This window comes from Fukomys damarensis, unplaced genomic scaffold (genome assembly GCF_012274545.1).
Source record: "Fukomys damarensis isolate Sample0158 unplaced genomic scaffold, DMR_v1.0_HiC HiC_scaffold_29, whole genome shotgun sequence".
Taxonomy (NCBI): domain Eukaryota; kingdom Metazoa; phylum Chordata; class Mammalia; order Rodentia; family Bathyergidae; genus Fukomys; species Fukomys damarensis.
In genome coordinates this window covers 20261112-20284322 of record NW_022900941.1, presented here as the reverse complement: position 1 = coordinate 20284322, position 23211 = coordinate 20261112, and the positions used below count along the sequence as shown (strand labels likewise).

General features: G+C 35.0%; 1 protein-coding gene and 1 long non-coding RNA gene across 5 annotated transcripts in view; one reads left to right on the top strand and one right to left on the bottom strand.

The window, feature by feature from the left end:
* The window catches only part of LOC104849643, a 196825-nt gene that overhangs the window by 83727 nt on the left and 89887 nt on the right, over positions 1-23211 (top strand). The gene's annotated exons all lie outside the window — the stretch shown is intronic.
* Hnmt (histamine N-methyltransferase) overlaps positions 7412-23211 on the bottom strand; it is a 44578-nt gene continuing 28778 nt past the window's right edge. For 2 of the 3 annotated variants that reach the window (XM_010606144.3, XM_010606145.3), the window contains exons 6-7: positions 23044-23137; positions 7413-8460 (exon numbers count right to left, since the gene is read on the bottom strand). In XM_010606144.3, the coding sequence (XP_010604446.1) occupies positions 8105-8460; positions 23044-23137 (450 nt within the window). In that variant the 3' untranslated portion in view covers positions 7413-8104. Of the gene's footprint in view, positions 8461-23043; positions 23138-23211 lie in introns of all 3 variants that reach the window. The other variant, XM_010606146.3, reaches the window with a different exon arrangement.

Genomic DNA, 23211 nt, shown 5'->3' with positions numbered 1-23211 from the left:
ACTAATCAAATCTCAGAGTCTTCACCTAAAAAATGACAATAACTAATAAAGAATGGCTCTTATGTATGATAATTAAATGAAATAACCTGTCAATAATTTCACATTGGACTTGGAACCATAATAAGTATTCAAGTCATTTTAGAAACCATGTAGTGGTGGTAGTAGTAGTAGTAGTAGTAGTAGTAGTAGTAGTAGTAGTAGTAACATTTAGAGAATACTGATGTACATAGATCAGTGACAATATTTACATAATTATTACTATGTATTATGATGATGATGATGATAGTCCTTAAAATTCTCAGTATCCTGTGGGTTTTGAGGCTCTTGTGAGTCAGCCAGAGGGTCACTTGGTCTATTCATAAAGACAGAGTCCTGGGGTGCACACATGGTTCGTATTTGGGATAGAACCATAATTTTGAATCTAAAGATCCTCCCAGGTGATTTTTCAACTCACTGAAAATTTAAAAGCTGCACATAGGTGTCACTTGTCAAATTAGTATTTATTTCTATTTTGTTGAAACAAAACAATACCAGGAGTAATGGTTAAGTCATTTGTTGGGTATGTGACATGCATATTAAACATGTAGAATCCAAATAATTGATAAAATGGGTGCATTTCTCATCTAAATATTTTGGCCCTATTTTCTCAAATAATAGTCACCCACTTTCTTAGCCCTATTGAAACCTGTATTGTATTTTCCATAGTATTTTTCATTTTTTTTCAAAATGGGTGGTTTTTGTTTTGGTCTATTTTATAGGTTTGCAAAACTATTCTGAAAAACATGTGAAAGATTTGGGTCATATCAACCTATGTATGGTGTTTGGGGCGTAGACACAGTTGCTATCACTACAAAAAGCTAACTTTGCACATACTGAGTAGAATGCTGTTTCTCTGACATAAGAGAACTCCAATGTGCAACTCAGCCAGCGACCTGGCTTTTTCCCTTTGTTCCACATTTCCTAGGGTATCGCTGCCCTTGTCTGGATTGTCTGATAGCACACTATCACTTCCACATTCCAGCAATTGTGGAGAAGGAAAAACAGAGGAGTGTCTCTCTCCATTTGTCATCGTGTCTCAGAAGTTATTTTTCTTATTGGCCAGAACTTAGTCATGTGATCATGATTGTTTTAGTTACTTTTCTTGTTGCCGAGAAAGAATATCCAACACCTAAAGTTAAAGGAGGAAAGGATTATTTTGGCTCACAGTTTGCATAGGTCTCAGTTTATAGTTGGCCGGCTCCAATGCAGGGTGGCACGTGGCAGTGGAATATTGTAGAGGAAAAACATTACATGGCTGGCAGAAGCCAGGAAGGCAGCAAAGCAGCAAAGTAGTGAGCAGCAAGGAGCAAGTGGGCACAACCATCCTCTTTCTATCACTTATATATAGGCTACTTGCTTTTAGACCTCATAGCACTCACACCCAGTGTGAACCTTCTTGCACTCAGAACTATACAAAACTGAGCAGTAAAATAATTTAATAATCACACACCCTTAATCCCAGCATCACACACTCTAGATCTAGTCACCTCTTTAAAAGCCCTACCTATGACCACATAGGCTTTGGGGTGACATCTAGACACAAACCATGATAATATCTAACTTTAATGGAGCAGTCATGTCCCTGGCTAAGAATCAGACATTCTATTACCATTGAAGAGAAATGGGACACAGGGATAGTTAATAAAAATCATCTCTTTCATCTCTTTTATCATGCCTCACACATCTGGGCACCTGAAGGTTCTCAGACCTTATCAATTGTCAGATGATGGGTTCATGTTATGGATATTCAATAATTGAGAATGTTTTCACAAGGTGAAAATAAAAGATCATTTCACCAGGATTGTCCTTCCAAGCCTGAGAAGCCAGACCACAGTCATACATTCAGTGCTTTTGTTGAGTCAAAACTGACCAAGACACATAAGGTGTTTCGCTTCTTATCGGAGTCCTCCCAGCTAAGATTAGTCCTTAGGAAATAGAATAACAGTTTGGAGACTAGTAGATAATTCCTAGATGAAGCTTACAGAAAAGACACAGGGACATAAATTCAACAGGAATCTATATTAAAGGCCACAACACATGATGGTTATGAAATGGTCTTTGGGATTAATTTGTGTGGTTTCAAACATTGACCACTATATATATGAGAACATGGGGAACATTATATAAGCACATTTCAGTCTCCTTTGTGAAATGGAAAGAAAAACAGTAACTTGTTGACAAGCTTGTACAAAGTTTATTTTGCACAATACATATAAATACTTAAAGCAGTGTGTGACTTCTAATAAGCCCTCAAATAAATATTAACTATTATTGATGTGAAGTTCTCAGATTTCTCTGTGGTTAACTTTACTTAGCAAGTAATTTCTCCATGATTAATTTTTATTCAACCTGGAAATTGACATATTAGGCCAAAAAAAGCAAAGGGAAGCAGCCAAGCTGAGGAGGCAGTTTGTGCTTCTCCATTCCCTAGGACCCACAGATGGGAGACCCATGAACTGCCAAACTTGCCTGAACAAATCCATCTTGTGAGGCTTTTCTTGGAACAGTAAACCCTGGATATTTTCCTTGTCTTACTTACTGGCAACTTTTAAACAGTGAGACAGAATTCCAATGTCTTCTCCCAATCATTGCTGGAAGAATAAAAAAATAATAACAGTAAACAACCCCAGGGACTGTAAGTTGCCTCCCATTAAAAGCTGTTGTGGGATGGATGAAGCCTCTTGGAAAAAGTGCAGAACAGCAGCAATATCTTGATAGATAAACCAGGGCTGCAATGTGCTTGTGCTGATAATAAGTAGCATGGAACAACTGCTTCTTCCACAAAACCCTGGGATTTATATCTAGTCTGGCTGCATTGAAAACCAGAAAATTAACTCATGAAACCCATACATCAATATGTGCAGAAAAGAGTATCACAGTATAGAAATGAAATTAGCATGAAATTAGTTAGTTCTAGGACATAAATATAAGAACTGACATTTTCCTGCTTCTCCTCTATCAAATGTTTTTGGAGAACTCACCCAGCTTGGACTGCAGTTGATGGCCCCTGTGATTTATTTCAACATTTTCTACCTTAGGTGGGTTGTTTGCAGTCCTTCAAGTATCATTAAGGTGAATCACGAAACACAGATAATTCTTCAAGAGAAGAATATGATCTCAAGAAGACACTGCTCATATAGAACATCCACAATGTATCATTACAGCCTCCACAATAGCACATCACTGTATTTATTAATCCATTACCACAGAGATTACAGCAATCTGACGTGGAGCTTTAATGAATTTTTGGCATGTTTGGAAATTGTGACTGTAGTTGCCCAGGGAGCTTCCTAAATCAACCCCTCTCTTACCGTGGTTGCATTTTCCTGGTATATATCACACTGAAAAATGGATTACATAATGCATAACTTTAACTATTCTACATTAGTTGATCTCATACTATGGATGTGTATCTCACAGTATGTGAATCACAGGGGAGCTAGAATATGGGTGGCAAATAATTTAAACATGAAATTAGTAATGCTGGGGACCTCGTAGGAACAGAAGAGAAATACAGGCAAAAGTCAAAGCAACTGAATGGGAGAATACAAGTGTTTGTGAGTAGCTTAACACAAACTTTTTAGCGAAGTGTGGTATTTAGAAAGACTGCTATTTAACTGCTTGAGGAGATACATTATTCATACTACTCTGATTTTTTTTTGATTCCCACATCTTTCATTCTGTAATTACATCTCCTGTAGTTTACAGGTGGACATTTTGCAGCAAAGGTAATTTGTTTCCATGAAATCTCATGCTACATCTGAAATAAAACACCACACATTTAATTTTCCCAATACACAGATGCAGTTTAGAGTCAGAAAGCAGAAGTCAGCTTACTTCTAGTTAGCCACTTGCAGTGAGAATTGCACTGTTATCTTGTTTCCTCATCTGTAAAATAGGACAATTAATAAATAATCTTCCTAACTTATTAAGAATCAAATGGGATGTTCTGTTTTTTCTAACCATGGCATTTTGAAGGCAAGAACTAGACACCAGTATGTATCCCTCTTGTGAAGGGGTTAACTGTTTTTATATAGGCATAGGTAGGAATTGGAAAGGGCAAGGAGCATTCCTTGAGACAGTCAAAGCTCATCTCCCTCTCAAATATCGTGTCATCTTATGCTCCTGGCATTGCTCATTTCCCTACAAGTCCTGTCCATTTCTCTCCTTCAGACCAGCATCCTAATCATGTCTTCCTGCATGTGCTCACAGAGGCCTCTCTGAGCTTGAATCTATCTTATGACACTTTGGCTCCTATACTAAAAGAAGCCACCAATGCTCCTTGCTGCTCTGCAGACAGATATGCCAACCTCTCTCCTACAGCAAGATCTTTGCATTCCCCTTCTTCTTCAAGTGCTTTTCTCCTAATTCTTCCTATGGTTTGCAGTTAAATCTCTGTTCATATTTTACCCTCTATCAGAGGCCTTTTATGCAATTCCACCTAATACTGCACACTCTACTTCTTTTCTCTTAGTTACTTTTATTTCCTTTGTAGTGCCTATAACTATATGATATTTTTGTCTATTTCATCAACTAGAAATTGGGTTACTTAGGTCAGGAACTTTCTTTCTTTTATTTTCTTTCTTCCTTGCTTATGTTTCACACCTTACAGTTATTCAATAAATATGAGAGAATGAATTTCAGAGGTGAGTGGATAAATGTCCAACTATGCCAGATTTGTAATTCCAAATCTCTAAGAGGAGAAATTAACAGATCCATTTCTTATTTTTAAAGGAGACTGCTCCAGTTAATTTCTGGCTGACTTATAAATTGCTGTCCATGAGTCAGCTGCCCACCTCTTTCTGATAACCCAGCCAGAGTTGATTGAGATGGAGCCGCTTCATGTGGCACAGAGCATAGGCATTCAGAGCATCAAGGCTAAGGGAGCTGGTTCCCTTCATTGGGTCTGGAGTGGTTCAGCCCTGATGGTTCTTGGGCTTCCTCGTATACCAATTTACCATTTCACACACAGAGAGGTCATATGCTTCTGGTTTAGAATCTCAGTTGGTTTCTCCAGGTGCTACCTTTTTATCCTCAGTCATAATCCTCCATAATAATAACATTTTAAAAGTTTTCTCTATATTTTACATTAAATTTTTTAGCAAATAATAACAGTAATGGTTAATGGTTTTTAATATTTATGACTCCGGAAACTTACTAGCTTATTTGCACAGCTTAACACCTGGAATCATCAGTGACCAACATCTAAGGTAGCTACTAGGATTATATTTATTTTGCATATGAAGAAATGTGAAAATAGAGAGAAAATGAACTAGCTGAGGTAGTTTAGTGAGTGATTGACGCAACAGGATTTTAACCCAGGAAGTCTTATTCTAGAGCTCCAAATAACAAGACTATTTTTTATCCATTCATTCCAATATGGGATCTAGCGAGAAATCCATATTTCCTTATAAATCACATTCTCATAAGGTAAAACATATAAATATGTTTTTAAATGACACAATAATATGTGAAAACTATTTTTATTCAATAAATATTTAAATACATTGAATGCACATTTGATTCTGTGCAGTTTTAGACTTAATCTCTAATATTTTTCTATGATATTTGTATTTCTTTTTATGGATATACACTATATATATTACTTTAGTTTTGGTCCAGAGTGGCAGAGTTGTCAGTTAAGAAAGTTGCCAATTTTTAAAATAAGCAAATATCACAGTTCTACAGTACTATGCTCCACACTGTGCCTTTGCTTCAGATTTTGGCAATATCCCTTAACAACAAATGCAAAAATGTATCTGAAATAGTCCTAAATGGGTTGAACTTTACACTAATGCTATGGACAACACATCATTTCTCTCTCACTCTCTCTCTCTCTCTCTCTCTCTCTCTCTCTCTCTCTCATAGCCCTAGGGATTGAACAGAAGGCCTTGTCATGCCATGTAAGCACTCTACCACTGCAGTACATCCCCAACCCCCTTTTGAGTTTTTGGAGCTATGTTTGCAATAATAATATGAACACATAAGGTATAAGATGCTTAGAGAAGAGAATAATTCATCACTCTTTTCTTAGCATCTACCATATGTAAGGCATCATGTTGAACATTAAGAAATGTGATGATGTATAAAGCAACATTCCAAATTCATGCTGTATCCTCTTAACTACAAGAATTTCAAAAGTCAGTATGTAACTTTCCAAATCCTTTGTGATATGAAGTGCAGAAAGAAGACGATATTTCTATCTCTTGAATCTACATAGATTTCTGCTGTGTAGGTATTCTCTTGGAGAGATGCAGACTTTCATTACTTTGAACTGAAGCAGGTGAGAATTTATCTCTATATTTTCTAGAAAAGGGCTTGTGGGATGAGAAAAAAAATTGTATTTATAAATACCAATGTGTAGACTGCTGTCTTTTCTACATTGAAATAGCATGTTCATTCTTTTTTCTTTTTCCTTTTTTCTTTCTTTTTCTTTCTTGTTTTATTTTACATACATGCTTTTAACAAAGGGCCTTAACTTGCTCTAAAGAGTCTTGATTTCCATACTCCTAGTGAAGTTGTTCAAGGTCATCATGGCCCCATATCCATCCATCATGTTTGTCTCACAGATTTCCTTTGTCAGTGGTACTTATCAGGATGATAAATGATCCGATGTTCATATTCAGGAATCTGACTAAATGAATGTCATTTTATTTGTTGGTTATAATTCAAAAAATATTGATAAAGTTGTTTTAAAAAAGAGATCAATGTGTCCATTTTAACTATTAGGAATGACAAATCTTGGCAATTTGTTAATTTAAATAGACCTGATACCAGTGTACTCCTTGAGGATATGTTGGGGGTTTAAGAGACATCACCCCTTTTAAGTGGCCATCCTGCAGCATGAAGTAGTAGAGTTATTAGAGCAAAGACTGAATGTTAACCTCGTCCAAAATCATCTAAACTAAGAGAATGAGGGCCCTTGGGTTGTTTAGTAAGACTTTACTTTTTTCTCTTTCTGAAAGCAGTGACTATTTACTTAACTTGAAAATATTTATAATTAAATTATTTTTTATTTACTAATCTAAAGAGATGTACTATTTTTACAAAAATGGTAGGATCTTATTATTAGAAATAAAATAGATAATATTAAATCTTACTGTCCAAAGATAACTGTTGGTATTAGAGGAGGTCATAGAACAATATACAGGACTATAAAATATCAAAATAAATTCAAGTTTTTCTAGGAATTTTGTAAATAATAAAATGTACATTTGAAATTGGAGATATTTGCTTTTTGTTCACCAGGAAATTTGCTTATGGACTTGGACGTTATTTTTGTGAAAACAACTTGTTTTCAATCTGACCCTTAAACACATACATTTAAACATCTTAAATTTTTTATTTTTTTAAAAATTAAAACATTATTATTATGGCATATATTAGTATTTCAAAACTTTGATTTTAGGGAAACATTTAGAATGTGTCAGAAACCCATGAATTAAAAAAGAAAAAAAAAGTATATTTGGCCCAAGAAAGTAGAAAGTTTCAGTACATCAAAAACAATCACCCAAAACATTATTAGATTATAAATGAAATTAAGAGAAAAGAAAATATGGAAATGACTATATATTACAGAGTTAATTTTGTAATAGTCTAACAGTGCTTACTTTTAATATTCAAGGAAATTAAGACAGAAATAAGAATAATAAACAAAGACAAATCCTTCCCAAGAAGAGAAGTATCTGTTTTCTAAGTGACCAAAATATTAATAAGTGTTGACTTTATCAGTGTTTCAAGAATCCACAGAATATATTTTATTATTATTCTAGGTAATTCTAGTACAATTAGGAAAGGGTTTTGTTATTAATAAGCCAGTAAAATTCAGTATCTGATGTTTCCAGCTTGTACGGTACTTAGCCTGCATATAGTCTCTGAGACAGGTAAAACTAGAAGTATTTCAGGTGATTCAACATGGAAGTCCACAAATGTCTCGGGATTTCCTAGGCTTCATTTATAAGAGACAATGCTCTGTCTATGAGATATAGTTATAATTTTAATATAGAAAAAAATGATTGATAGCTGTTCAAAATGTAATTTATGAATACAGTCTCTTGACTGGTAGTTATGCCTCGATCACCATGAAGCTCAGGTTATTATTAAAAAGAACCTTCCCCTCTATCCTAACACTAAATTCAGGCTCCTGTAGATCTTTCATAATTTCTGCTTTGAGATCCGGTGGTGCTGTTGTGGTAAAGTTGCAGGTTTCTGTCAAAAAATCCCAAAGCAGTTCTCCATTTTCATTACCATCAATAAAACAGTCAGTTATGTCCATGGTGGACAGAAGATCATAACACTCATACTTAATCCCCAGGCTGTCCAGCATCTGAACGAGATCAGACGATGTAACGTACTGGCAGAGGTCATTCTGCGGTAGGCGGGATCCATACTTTTTCCACAGTTTGTCCCAGCCACTGGTTCCTATACAACAGAACAAATTTCATGTTTTCATTTATTCTTTCTTTCATTTCATTTCTGTCAGCTATTCCACTAGATGTGTGGAATAGAGTGGTGAACAAAATAATATTCTAACCCTTTTTGGAGCTCAAATCAAGGTACATGACAGAGGGAGAAATTTAAGTAAGTAAATATATCACATATCCAATGATGATAAGTACTAAATTAAAATCTAATCAGAGTAAGTGGTAAGGAAGGTTAAAGACTTGAGGCACTGCTCTTTTATCTAGGGTGGTTATAAAGAGTCTCTTTAATAAGACAATAGCTAAGCAGAGATCTGACAGCAAGCTATGCAGGCTTCAAAGAAGAGCAACAGTAAAAGACCTGAAGCAGGTGCATGTTTGGTATGCTTAAGAATTAGCCAGAAAGACCATGCAATTAAGAGTTGTATAAGCAAAGAGGGAGAATAGAAAGAAATGGGTTGTATAGGTAGAAGAAGACATACATGAGGTATCAGATCACATGGAACCATTTGCAGTCCTGCATAGAAGTAGTTTCTGGACTGATGGAAATGTTCCATACATGTTGGCCAGTATGTGAGCCACTTACTACTTGTAGCTATGGAGCAGTTAAAATGTGCCAAATAGGACTGAGGAATTTAATTTTAGTTTTCATTTCATTATAATGAATTTTTATTTCAACTTCAATAGCCAAATGTGCCTTCCATATTAGATAATATGTTAAGGTGACTTAATTTACATTTAACAAGACCACTCAGACTATCAGACTATACACATGAAAATAGACTATAAGGGCACATGATAAGAAGCAGAGAGAAAAGAGAGGTGACTACTATAACAATCTGATATGTGATGGTAACTCAGACCAGCGAACTAGGAGGTGAATTAAAATGGTTGGATATATGTTGCATAGTGGGCTCCTAGACTCAGTGGAGTTTTTAACAATTTGGATATAAGCAAAACAAAGTTAGTGAAGGCCTCAGTGGTTTTTTTGTCTGAGAATCTGAAAACAACTGCCATTGTTGGAAATAAAAAAAATGAGAGAGGACCAACTTCAAAGGCACCTGGTTTGGAAATGTATATTTGAGTAACCTATTAGACATTTAAGTGGTGACAAGAGGGAGGCAGTTACTTGTGTTAATCTGGACTTCAGGCAGAGGCTGCTTGATTAGTAAACCGAAATGGAAAAAAAAAAAAAACTACAGTAAATGAATGATGGCCTACTCAAATCAAAGGGATAGACTGATTTCTTAACATCATTTATAAGATGCTGTCTCATACTGTTATTGATTATATTGATTCCTACAAATTTTGTTCCAAGCTCTAGAAGATAATTTAGTGCTATATGTTGTATCTAACTGAAAATGCCACCCAGCATCAAAGCTAAGAGTTGTATCATGTGAATTTAGCTGAAATTCCCATATTTAACTCAATACAAAGGATTATCCAAAACAGGAAATGATAAATAATAGTCTAGATAATAGATTGTATACTAATATTTCAAGATAGACACTGCAGGATATACTTTAGTAAAAGGTGAAATTGGAATAAGACAGAAAAATAAATCTTAGTTGAGTGGAAAAAAATAGAGGTTCATGAATGTGTATTTAAAATTTTTTCATTCAAAATACAGTGGATTGCCATCCCCAAAAGTGAAGCTGTTACCATCATTATTATTTTTAACTTTGGAGAGAAATAGGGACCAAACACTAACTGCAGAAAATTTGCTGGTGTCAGTGCTGTGATTCAGTGCCATTTCTGAGCTGAGCAATTATACTCTTTCTGGCTGAGGATTGCCATAATGGCTCTCAGTGGGCACAACATATGGTGTTACTTCTGCTTTCAACATGATATGAACTAGATCCTTTTCTCCTACAATACTAAAAATAACACATCATGATTTGCCTACTTCTTTAGCCAGGTAAGGAGAGGAAAGACAGAAAGCTTAGTGAACACTCCTGCCTCATCTTGAATTGAATATGTTGCCTTTTATGTAGCACATCTCTTATCTAATGCTTGGCTACAACACTTGCAGAAGCACATGCCATTGATGTTATTTCAGACTGAGATATTCATAATTTAAAAGAAAACTCAACTCTTTTCCTCATACTTTTCTTTTTTTAATCCCAAGTCAATTTCTTTCATCTTCATAATTAAGAACTTCTGCTAGTTATCACTAAATGAGTTTCTATTGAGTTCAGCTAGTTTTCTGATGGATATTTAGGAACAAAGAAGAAAAGTTCTTTTGCCTTCAGCAAGATGTATTCCAATAGGTTGGCCAGTAAATGTCATCACTTAATTCTGATTTCCATTTGTCTTTCTTTCCTAGTTTTGATTTCCACTTACTGTTTTGGTGCACTGTGTGTGTACTTGTGTGTGTATATTTTAGTTGAGCCTTTTATTCCTATTTATTAAACCCATTTGCACAACAAGACCCTGGATTCTATCCCCAGCACCAAAAAAAACAACAAACAATCTACAAATATACAAAGATTTTTATATTCCCTGATTTCTTCTCTACATGTAGTCAATTTTAGATGAAATGTATTTTCTTTTTTGGAGAGAGGTTCAGAGCTAATAACAGTTCTGATATCACATGGTAGACATAAACAACCATTCAGTTCAATTGAAATATATTTTGAATTATCTTTTATGTGCCAAAGACTTTATAAAAATCTATAAATACAATTGAGAGGCAAAGACCTACTCTCAAGGACTTTCTTGATCTTGTTAAATGGCTCTGATGGGAAACAGCAAACTGCTGAAAGAGTTTCCTACATGAATTGGCCTTTAGATTAAAAGTCTGAAAGGCAAAGGAGAAGCTATTTCTGCAGCCTCAGAGCCTACCAGAGTCTCTCAATGTAGTGCAGCTAAACATACCAAATCCACACATCATCTTATACAGCAAACATGGAACTGAGGATAGCACTGCTTTGAACGTGTCTGAACACACAGGGTACCTTTGTGAAACTAGATGCTCTGCATAATTACATCTAGAAACTGATTCCTCCATATTTCACTACATTACTGCTCAATAATTTTCACACACAACTGTCTGGATGGTTTTCAAATAAGTGCTTCATTCTATTTAATGAAAGAACCCATCTGTTTGATAGTAGGTCAGTATTTGACTGAAACAGGCAGCTGTGACCTGAACTACGTGGCATACTTCAGATAAACCTTCAGAGCAAGATATGGCTGGAGATACACCATGGTTCTTGAGATCTTTGCTAGATGAGTGATCTTAGAAATTTAATTCCATGAATAGTTCTAGGGTGATGTGAATATGTCCATAAGAAATGTTTAGTTTTCTGCATTGCAGAACATTTACAGAGGAAGATATTACAAAGGACATATACACAGAAACATCTTTGTTGTTAGGTAATTATGAAGTAAATTCCATTTAGAAAGTAATCACAATTTTAAATTTGAATATTGTCATAAAACTTGGAACACCTATAGCAAAATGGCTCACACTGGATGGTGTTTTGACCAAATGTTGTGTTTCTAAATTGAGAATGGGGTTTCAAAAGGTACAGTTTGGGCTTTGAAGACAGGCCAGGCAACGGTTCCTAAAAAGTGATGAGGAGGGATCCAGATGGAGCACCTCACCAGGGGAGCTTTTTCAAATTGGTTTCCTGTTCACAGACTAGTCTAACAGATAGGGATTTGAAGATTTTTGTAAGTACTGTGAAATGAGTTCAAAGCCTTTGCACTGAGCTATATCTCAAATAATTTTTAAATTTTTTTAATTTTGAAAAGAGTCCTGTGAAATCAGTGAGTTGCCCAGACTGAGCTTGAACTTATGATCTTCTTGCCTCAGCTCCCCAAACTGCTGAGATTAGAGATGAGTGCCATAATGCGTGGCTCACTGTTAGCATCAAATTGCAAAAGTGACTAGTAAATCACATGTGTTATTTCTACACCTATTCACAAATGCTGGCATAAAGAGATTCTAAAATAAAATTTGTGGAGGGATTAAGTTTGGTCCCAATGTTAGAAATGAAGCTTAATCCATTTTTCTAAAAGCAGACCCACAAATTGTATTTATACAACAAAACAATTATTACTGTTCTTAAAAAAGAAAATATGTCCAGACCTAGCTCAAACAAACAACCTAATGTTGAACCTCAAACTTCTAGAAAAAGAAGAACAAGTCAGGCCCAAAGCTCAGACAAGGGAGGAAATTATAAAGAATTAGAGCAGTAATTAATGAACTCAAAACTAAGAAAAAACAATACAAAGCATCAATGAATTGAAGAGTTGTTCCTCTGAAAGATTAAATAAAACTGATAAAACCTTAGCCAACCTTATCAAAAGAAGGAAAGAAAAAGCTCAAATCCATGCAATCAGGAATGAAAAGAACAAAATCCCAACAGATCCTGCAGAACCCAGGAGATCAACACCTATTTTGAGAAACTCTATTCTAGTAAGATGGAAAACAAAGAAGAAATGGACAGGTTTATAGATACATATGAATTATCAAACCTGAATCAAAAAGAAGTAAAAATTCTAAATAACCCAATATCAGTCAATAAAATTTAAGAGGTAATTAAAAACCTACCAACAATGAAAAGCCAAGGTCCTAATGGAGTCACTGCTAAATTATTAAAAAAAAAATAGAGGCGATCTAATGCCACCTTCAGACTCTTTAATGAAAGTCATTCCTAGAAGCAAATATTACCCTGACACCCAAACCAGAGAAAATCAACCAAAAAAAAAAAAAGAACCACAGGCCAATCTCCCTAATGAACATAGATGCAAAAATCCTCAATAAAATATTGGCAAAAAGATCGCAGCAAGTCATCAAGAAGATTATACACCAAGATTTATCCCTGGGAATCAAGGATGGTTCAGTACACACAAATCAATAAATGTAATACACCATATTAACAGAGCCAAGGGCAAAATCACATGCTCATCTCAGTAGACTCAGAAAAAGCATTTGACAAAGTCCAAGAAACATTGATAATAAAAACCCCACAGAAAATCGGAATGGAAAGTCTTTATCTTAATCTGATTAAAAATAGTCAGTGACAAACCAACAGAAAAAATACAAAATGGTCAAAATCTGAAAGCTTTCACTCTAAAATCAGAAACAAGACAAGGGTGTCCCTATAACCGCTCCCATTCAGTATAGTTCTGGAAACATTAGCCAAACTATTACACAAGAGAAAGAATAAAAGGAATAAAGACAGAAAAGGCAGATAGTAAGCTATCATTATTTGCAGCTGATATGATCCTCTACATAAAAGTTGCCCAAAGTACACTAAAAGACATCTAGATTTAATACTCAATTTCAGTTGCATAGCTGTATACAAATTCAACACTCAGAAATCAATAGCATTCCTGTACACAAATAACAAACTTACTGAAAAAGAAATTAGCAAAACCATGCCTTTCAAATAACATTGAAAAAACGAAAAAGAAATATTTAGGAATCCATTTAACAAAGTAAGAGAACTTTATGCTGAAAACTACAGTACTCTGAAAAAGGAGATCAAAGATATCAGAAAATGAAAAGATATCCCTTACTCATAGGTAGGAAGAACCAACAGACAAAATGGCATACTCCCCAAATTTTATACAGACTTAATGCAATACCAATTAAAATACCAATACCAATACCAATAGCATACCTCACAGAACTAGAGAAAATATGTCTAAAATTAAATTTGGAGCCAGAAGAGACCTAGAAAAAACAATTCTGGGCAACAAAGGGAAGGTAGGGGTCATCATACAATCCTTTACTTAAAAATATATTATAGAGCTACTGTTATAAAAACAGCATAATACTGGCAAAAAAATGACATGAGGATTAATTGAACAGAATAAAAGTTATAGAAATAACTCCAAATACACTCAAACATCTTATCTTCTACAAGGGGGCCAAACACCTTCACTGGAAAAAAGATAGCCTCTTTAATAAATAGTGCTGACAAAACTGACTTTCCACATGCTGAATACTAAAACTAGACACATGTTTCTCACTATTCAATAAACTAAAATCAAAATGGATAAAAAATCTAAATATTAAAACAGAAACACTAAACCTGCTGGAAGAAAGAATAATTAGACCTCTTGAAGACATGAATATAGGCAAAGACTTTATGAACAAAAACCCAATTGCATGGGAAATACTATAAAGAATCAACAACTAGGATCTCATCTTATTAAAATCACCAAAGAATGAAGAGGCATCCAACAGAAGGGGAAAGAAGTTTTTCCAGGTGTTCCTCAGATATAGCAGTAATATCTAGTAAATAGAAAGAACTGAAAAAAAATCAACCCCCCAAAATTTAAAGACCCAAAGTAAAAATGGGCATCTGAAATTAATAGACATTTCTCAGATGAAGTAGAAATAGCAAATAAATATATAAAAAAATGTTCAACCTTACTGGTCATTTGAGAGATGCAAATTAAAACAATACTGAGGTTCTATCTCACTCTGGAAAGAATGGCTGTTATAAAAAAAATAAGCAATAACAAATGCTGGCAGGGCTGTGGGGAAAAAGAAACACTGCTCCCCTATTGGTAGGAATGTAGACTGGTGCATCCACTGTGGAAATCAGTGTGAAGATTCCTCACAAAACCAGGACTAGATATTCCATTTGATCCAGCTAACTCCCTTTTCTTGATATACTCCTGAAAGAATTAAATGTATCATTCCACAGTGATTAATGCACACCTTTATTCATATAAGCATGGTTTGTAATAGCTAAATCTTGGAAATAACTCAAATGCCTATCAACCAATGAATGGATAAAAAAGATGTATTTTTTTATATGATAGAGTATTACTCAACCACAAAGAAGGATAAATTCGAGACATTTATAGCTAAATAGATGCACCTTGAGATCATACTATTAAGTGAAATAAATTGGAAACACGTGTAAATATGTGAGAAATTGAAAGTGTAAATAATGACCAGAATAGATATTGTGAAATAGGAAGAAAATGCTCAAATGGGAAGGGGCAAAAGGGATGGGAAAGTGGGAAAGGATGGTCAGGAAAAGAAAAAGAAATAAGAAATGAAAGATAAAACTAAAATAAATAAGAAGGGGAGGTAGAAGGAAGGAGGGAATGGGAAAAAATAAGAACCAAGATATGTCATGTACAGGTACAAATTCCATACAATGAATTGTAGCAGACATCTCTGCTCAGTATTATCAGGCTATAAGTGCCGCAAGCTTCTTGCCCCTCTATAATTTTACTGTATTATCTTAGGAGTCTGACTGAAACTTTCTGTGATTCAAATGGGCATGTCAGATAGGACACTTGGGCTGCTACTAGTCTTAAGTCTTAGTCTGTGAAGTAGCAGGACTTGGCTGAATTCACTTCCAGCCAAGGTCAGCTTAACTGTGAATAAATTCTTCTTTTCTGAATTAACAGTTTGTTCTCTGTAAGAAAGATATACTAGAGCCCTCCTTTTACAGTCCTGCCTGCAATAGCTGCTAACAGTAGGCATCCAAGCTCTACTCTGCTCCCCTCTTCCTCATGCTTTTTATGAATAAACATGGATGTCTTTTCTGCATTTTGTCTTTGCTGCTCAGGGAAGCTCAGATTGGCCCCAAGATCCAGATTCTTCTGTCAAATCTGTGTCTGTGTCTTTGTTCTCTCTCTTTTTCTCTTTCTCAGCTTGCATCGTATTATCTCCTAGGATATCGAGATCCACTGCAGGGGTCATTGATAATATCTCCTATAATGAATGTGATCATTATGTATATTTAAATTGTACCAATAAACTTAATTAATGATAAAAAGAAAATATGTCACTTCCTAATAATGAGGGAATGATAGAATTTATCTCAACCACATGTGCTGTTGTTTAGACAAGCTTGTGGGTGCACAGGCTTTTCTAAGTGCTAGCAGCAGAGCAAAGGGAATTAAATTTCTCTACCTAACAAATGAAAAGGCAGGAATTAGAAGTGAGGAACTGGCATCTTAGCACTGAACTAAGAGAATCTGCAGGTGATCAGTAATTGTAAGAGTGGCCTAAAGTAGATAAACTTGTGTCAAGCGAGATAAAAGCCAGAAAGAGACTGGCTGAGGAATTTGAGCCTTAATTCTGCTTTGTCTATCTTGCCAGCAATAGGTTTCAACATCTCTGAAAAGAAAAGAATGGTGCTTTGGGGAATGAAGGAGGGAGGGCTATGTCCATACTTGGGCCAAGGTGGGACAAGATGAAAAGGGGTAGCTACAGCACACACAAGATTAGGAAAGAAGAAATCAAATTTTAAACTGGGAGATTTTTGAAGCAAACAGTTGTTAGTTTCTATCAAGAGTGTATAAGGATCACTCCTGGGCATTCTCATGAGTGAAGGATTGTGATTTGAAGCGTGATTTTACTTGAGATGAAAGCCTTAGTCATTTGCCTTGACTTCTAAAGAGTTAAATATAAACAAATATGACAGGGACCTGGAAACATTCCAGATGTACAGTAAATTGATGGCAGTGATAAGAAGACATAGTAATTCTATTTATCTTTTCAAGTAGAATATCTTCTTTAACTGCAAAGCAAACTATATTGATAAAAATGTTTTTTAAATTAACTTATATTTAGTTAATTTACTTAATACTTCTGATAAATATAAGCAAAACAAAAAATTTTAGACTTAGGGGAGAGAAGTAGAAAATTCAAAATAAAATAACTAAACCTACTTTTTCCTTTTAAAAAGAAATGGATGTATGAGGACATCCCTAGATCTTTATTTGATAAAAGGAAGTTTTTCCCAAGTCAGTCACAATATGTAGATGGTATTACATGCCAGTATTATATGCCCCCTCAGAAGACCTTTCTAACCAAGACATCAGTGTTCTGATGAATTTTCTAACAGAATGTTTCTAATTCTAAGGCACAACTTTACAGCCTTGAAGTAAAATGCTTATCCTTTATTATATCTAAGGGAACCCAAAGACTGGAGGAAGAAAGAGTTAAAAAATTCTTTCTTCTCCACACCCCAAGACCATAAAACCACTAAGATTTCTAGAAATTACAGCCTTTTGTCACCTTTGGATAGCAGGTTATAGTGAGATTGTGTGACCCATCTATCAGCCTGTAGAAAAAGCCCAAAGACACCCATATTTTAACCTAAAAACCTGGTTCCCAGACTGCATTCCAGAAGCTCAAATAAGTACTTCTAAGTGCCTGCCTACAGGACACTGTTTCAGTTTGTATGTTAATAAAAGGTAAGACATGGCTTTGGGAATGTTTTTACAAGATCAGGGAGCTGCTCAAGAGCCTGTAAGGTATTTAAGTCATAAATTAGATATTATAGATTCAATATAATTTACTTAAAAAGGAAAGCCCTAAAAAGTATAGTTAGAACACTTTCATACCTTTAAAGAGGCAAAAAGCAGGCATTCAGATTCTTTGATTATTGGCTTGATTTTATGCCTAGCAATACTATTGGAATCAATCATAGCTTTTGTCTCTAGAGATGTATATTGCTAAGGACTACAGATCCACCATAAAAAAAAAAACTCCTGATCTTAAATGTCTTTCTATGCCTGAGATGGTTAAGATTTAGTTCTTGTGTCAGACTTAAAGGCACTCTCTTGTCCCCTCTCCACTGCCCTGCCCCTGAGAAATAATGCACTTATCAATAGTATTTAATTCAAGGCACTTGTCTATATATAATAACTCTGGAATCTTTCATTGGTGAAAAATAATATGTTAATTGTTATGATCTAGCTCTCATAGGTAATCTAAAAATTTGGTAAAATAATTTTTAAAAAGACTGTTGGGCTTGGGGGTGAAGGGAGTGCAGGGGTAAGCGGAAAAATGAGAATCAAGACTTGTAGGTACAAGATCCCAACAATGAATGTAACTGTACTGTATCGCTAAAATGTACCAATAAACTCAATTAAAGCTGAAAAAAAAAAAAGACTGTTGGGCTTAGGAAACCTACTGGACAGGACTCCCTTGGTAAATAAAGATACAGCTGCCTGGAAAAATTTTATTCCAGCCTTTGTTCACAAAGGGGACCCCAATAATTTCCATAGCCTTGTGGGAAATACTTTGCTAAACATATTGTTATATGTATACATTGGTTATGGTCAAATGGCTCAATTTTCTATGGGAAAACAATAAGGTTTTAATTAGAATGCTCTTGGTACAAAACAAAATTAAATGACAAAGGGTTTCATGTAACTGATGCACATTATTATTTCATGATGTATATATTCATGCCTTCTGGGTATAGAGTCTTCTAGGATATTGTTTATGGTAATTATCATTTTGACTCAGGTATCTGCTTGTCTTGCATTACAGCTCCTTGTGATAAGAGAAATATGTCAGGCCAGCATGAGATAACCAGTCAAATAATAGTTTTCTTAAACTTATGTATGTTATATGTGTCACCGCACTTACAGATGCTCATTTGCCAAATAATTGAAACAATGTCATGTACTAAAATTAGAGGTTAGACATTATGAACTCCTAAGGCACATTTACAGGTCAATATGTATGTTCTCCTTATATGGCATCCTACTAAGAGCTTTTTTTAAATGTTATTTAATATCTTGTGATCAGATGGAGGTATCTGACTGAAAGCATCATGATTGTCATACAAAAATGTATGTGGCTTTTAATTTTAAGGTTTTTTAAAAAGTTTTCTCTAATACATAACTATTTTCTGTTAACATTTTGCAGGGATTCAACTACTAGGACAATCATGGTTGATAAGAAATAACAGCCCCCTAACTATGCTTTATATTTGAAAGTGCTTAATGTCCAGACAAAATTATAATAGTTAAGCTCATTGCTCCTACTGCACTACTAATGTCACCAATCTTCTCTTCTGGGTGTTCAAAAACTAAAGTTTAGAGAGCAACACTAGAAAGGTAACCAGGCTATGAGGACAGCCAATATTTTGGCCCTGAACTCTCAAGGTCTACAAGATCCAGGACACAAAAGAACCTTTCCTACAGGATCCTATATCTTTAGTAAGTCACTCAACCTTCCGAACAGGGAGATTGCTGGGCACCAGAGGACAATTTAAACTGTGTGCCAAAGGAGGGTCACCATGACGGGAAAAGTCTCCCATGCTTTCACTGAAAGTAACATGGTCAAGCAAGGCCATGACCCCATCCTGACAGCTGACACTGACAGAGGAGGTGAGAGGCTCTATGCATCATTCCAAAATAATGCCTGAAGAGACTTAAATGACCTTGATAGATAGCAAGAAGTTCATGTTGATTGACACAGATCTCCTTTAACTTGGTCTTAAACATTCAGCAGAAAGAATAACCAAAAAGGGTATAAAATAATGCCACAGTAATAAAGCTAGATATAAAAAGGGGCTCCAGTCACTGACTCTTTCTGGCAGTTTCTAGCTCTACCAGTAGCTGACCATGGTTATAGATCATTAGGAAAAAAACTATGGTAAAATCTATAAGAGCTCAGCTAGAGTTTTATATTTCTTAATGAAATTTGTTCTTCAAATTGTCTCATATCTTACAGCTAAAACTAGAGAGACTTACAACAAAGTATTGGAGTTACAGATAACCTCTATTAATGAAAGAATTTAAATCCAGCATGTTAAATCACTATTTCAATTTCACATGTGACTTTCTCCTCAACCTGCCCTTTGATTCTAATGTTCTCATGCTTAGGTTATGCGGACTCTAATTTCTTAAAGGGTTTGTTTATTCTTTCCTAGAGGTTGGCAAACTCTAAGTGGTCATACAAATGGAATCAATGACAAATGTGTTAGACTTCTTTCCCTGGAATCCACCAGATCAACCTTGTAATCAGCTCATAAGTGCTAAACTATTCAATATGACTTCTGTGTCAGATTCTGAAGTCCCCTGGACCTTTCTTCTTATCCTCTTTGTGGGCTGTATTCATAGCAATACTGCTGAATTTATAATTTGGCCCATACATTCTTAACTATTTCTTTGGCTTTGTCTCCTCCAGATTTAAAATTTGTGCAGCTAACAAGATGAGGATGTGTGGTGCCTATCAAAGGCCTTTAGATAGACCCTCTGTAAACTCTTAAGGGCTGACCACAACTATGACCCTTTTCAGCTGAAAGTAGCCATAGTTGTCTTCACCTTTTGCCCCCTCACAGCAGTTAGGGGTACTTCTTCAGAGGGGGGAATATTGCAGATACGTAAGTTAATTAGATACCTTGTAGGCAGTTAGACAGGGCCACCCTCAAGTAGCCAGCCCTCAAGGAGCCAACACAGCAAGGAGCCAACATGGAGGACAATCAAGACATATTCACTGAAGGCCAGAATTGTACAAGGAGAGAAACTACATACCCTGTGTTTCCCCTGGGGATAAACAGCAGTGATTGATATTCTAAATAGATATCAATCACCCAGGTCTTTGGCCATGGTCTTAACCCAGCCTTTCCAGGAAATATCCCTGACCCCAACCCTTACTTAAAATCCTTGTATGCTTGCTATTTGACTTCATCCCCATTTAATCAATATTACCTGGGTGGCTGTACTTGTAATCTTATTAGTTGGTTATAGTTTTGCCCCACCTCATCCCCACCTTGTAATTTTCTGTTGGGTCTTATAATTTTGTCCCACTTTGTACCCACCTCACCACATGGCTTTGCTGTATAAAACATCTTGGAAAAGTGAGGTGAGCAGGCAACCCACTTTCCAGTCCCCCTTCTGTCTCTCTTAGAAGGAAGCTTTCTTTCCCTCAGTAAATTTTTCCTACTCTTAAAAAAAAAATGGATGTGATATTATTTTCATAACAGTATAAACCTCTTCTAAGTAAAGAGGTCATCTAAATCATAGTTTAATGATGTAAAAATTTTTATTTATTACATTTTTATGTTTAGGAAAGGTGTCTGCTAAGAATCTTTTCCCCTTTAGGATAACAATCTCCTGTGCTGTAAGAGGAAATGAAAAATTGTGAACTACATATTGAGAAAGTGAATCAAATATTTCCACCATACAAAATATGCTTATTGAATAAAGTTTGACCCAAAATGTTTTTAAAGAAAGCTAACTAACATGTGAGTCTTTACTCTCTTTCTTTAATTTTTGCCCTGTCATTGCACATTGACCAATACAGATGGGCTACATAGATATAATATTATATGTGTGATTATCCATAATGAAGCTCTGAACTAAGACTCAGAGGCCAAATTCACACAGGTGTACACAGTGCTTTGGTATTCTTGCCCCATGTGTCATCAGACCTTTCACTGGTTCTATTTTGTTTTCAACATTTCTTAATGCCTAAAACTATGGATTATATTAACTTTTCATGTCATAGCTGCACAATACTGTATCTATAAGTGTACTTATTCAATTCTCAATTGTGTGTAAAAACTTATACCATTTTCTAAAACAGGCTTACTTTTCTTTATTGGTAGATACATATTCATAGAATGTTGTCTCTGGCATGCAAATATTTAATTTTTGAAAATATTTTAAATAGGATAGGGGATGTGCTATTGATATGAAATATATTCTAAAATCAGACTTTGGATGAGTTTCTGGTTTATTGATGCATGTGATCAAGAACAGGTTTTCTACAATGTTAGTAACTAACTTGCCTTTCAATTCCTAAACTCAATACAAAGTACTTTTGCCAAGTGTTCTAATTTAAACAGAGGTTAGCAGGAAGGATTCAGTTTACATAATTCCTTCAAGTAGGAAGTCAGACCTTTCCCACATAGATGAATACTTTTAAGTACAGGTAAAAATAGTATATCAAGATGTTCGCTTGGGGAGCAGGTTGTGTATAGGAGTTCTCCATTAGCAAACTCTCACATAAATTCAAGCCCAAGATTATAGGCAATAATCACATTTGCCATTTATGAAACTATTCGTTATAATTGAGAACAAATGAATTGTGTGATATGATTTTGGAGTGATAAATCTGCAATATGCTAAGGAAGACAGAGACTGTTATGTATTTAGAAACAACCCATCTACTACCAGGAGGATAATCCATAAAGACTGCTGAATGAAATGATGTAGTATAATGAATGAATGACCTCAACAAAGTCAATGTTTCATTTTATAACAATGATTACTAATATTCTCTGTGTAGTACTTCTATATCCCTGAAAGCAACATGGTATGTTCAGATGCTTTCTTTGGAAAATAAAACAATATCACAAAACAAGGCAATTAGATAATTTTTGACAGGTATTTCAGAAAAGATGTGATTAACAAGGTGACTAATGGCACTAGAAATGCAAACTAATCAAATATGAGGGTATCTCAACAATTAAACTATTATTTATTTAATAAACATTACAGAGGAAAGGGACACTTAAGTGGCATAAAGTACATAAATATAAACATTTATTATTTTAAGACTCATATTAAAACATTAACCACTTGAAATTGGTTACATAATTCAAATATAGAAAACAAATACTTTTCCTCAATAAAATAATTAATAGATGTTCTATTCCTCTACACTCTTAAAGGTGAGAACTATTGTGACTTTCCTAACAGTGAAAACTTAACTGATTATGATCAGAAACCAAGGCAAAAATTTTATAACAAATACCAGATAAATTAGCTTTCTCCAAACATATGAAACCATGCATGCATGCATGCACAATTGCTGTTTGAGAATTCAGATTGAATCAAAACAACTTACCTGACACAACAATAATGAGAATCTTAGCATTGGTAGCTAGGAGACCATGGAAGAATTTCAGAGTAGCTGGAATATCTTTTACATAATACAGCATCTAGATATGGAGCAAAAGAAAAATGAGACACTTTGTTGGAGTCTTTGTTGGTTGAACTAGATATTCAATAAAAG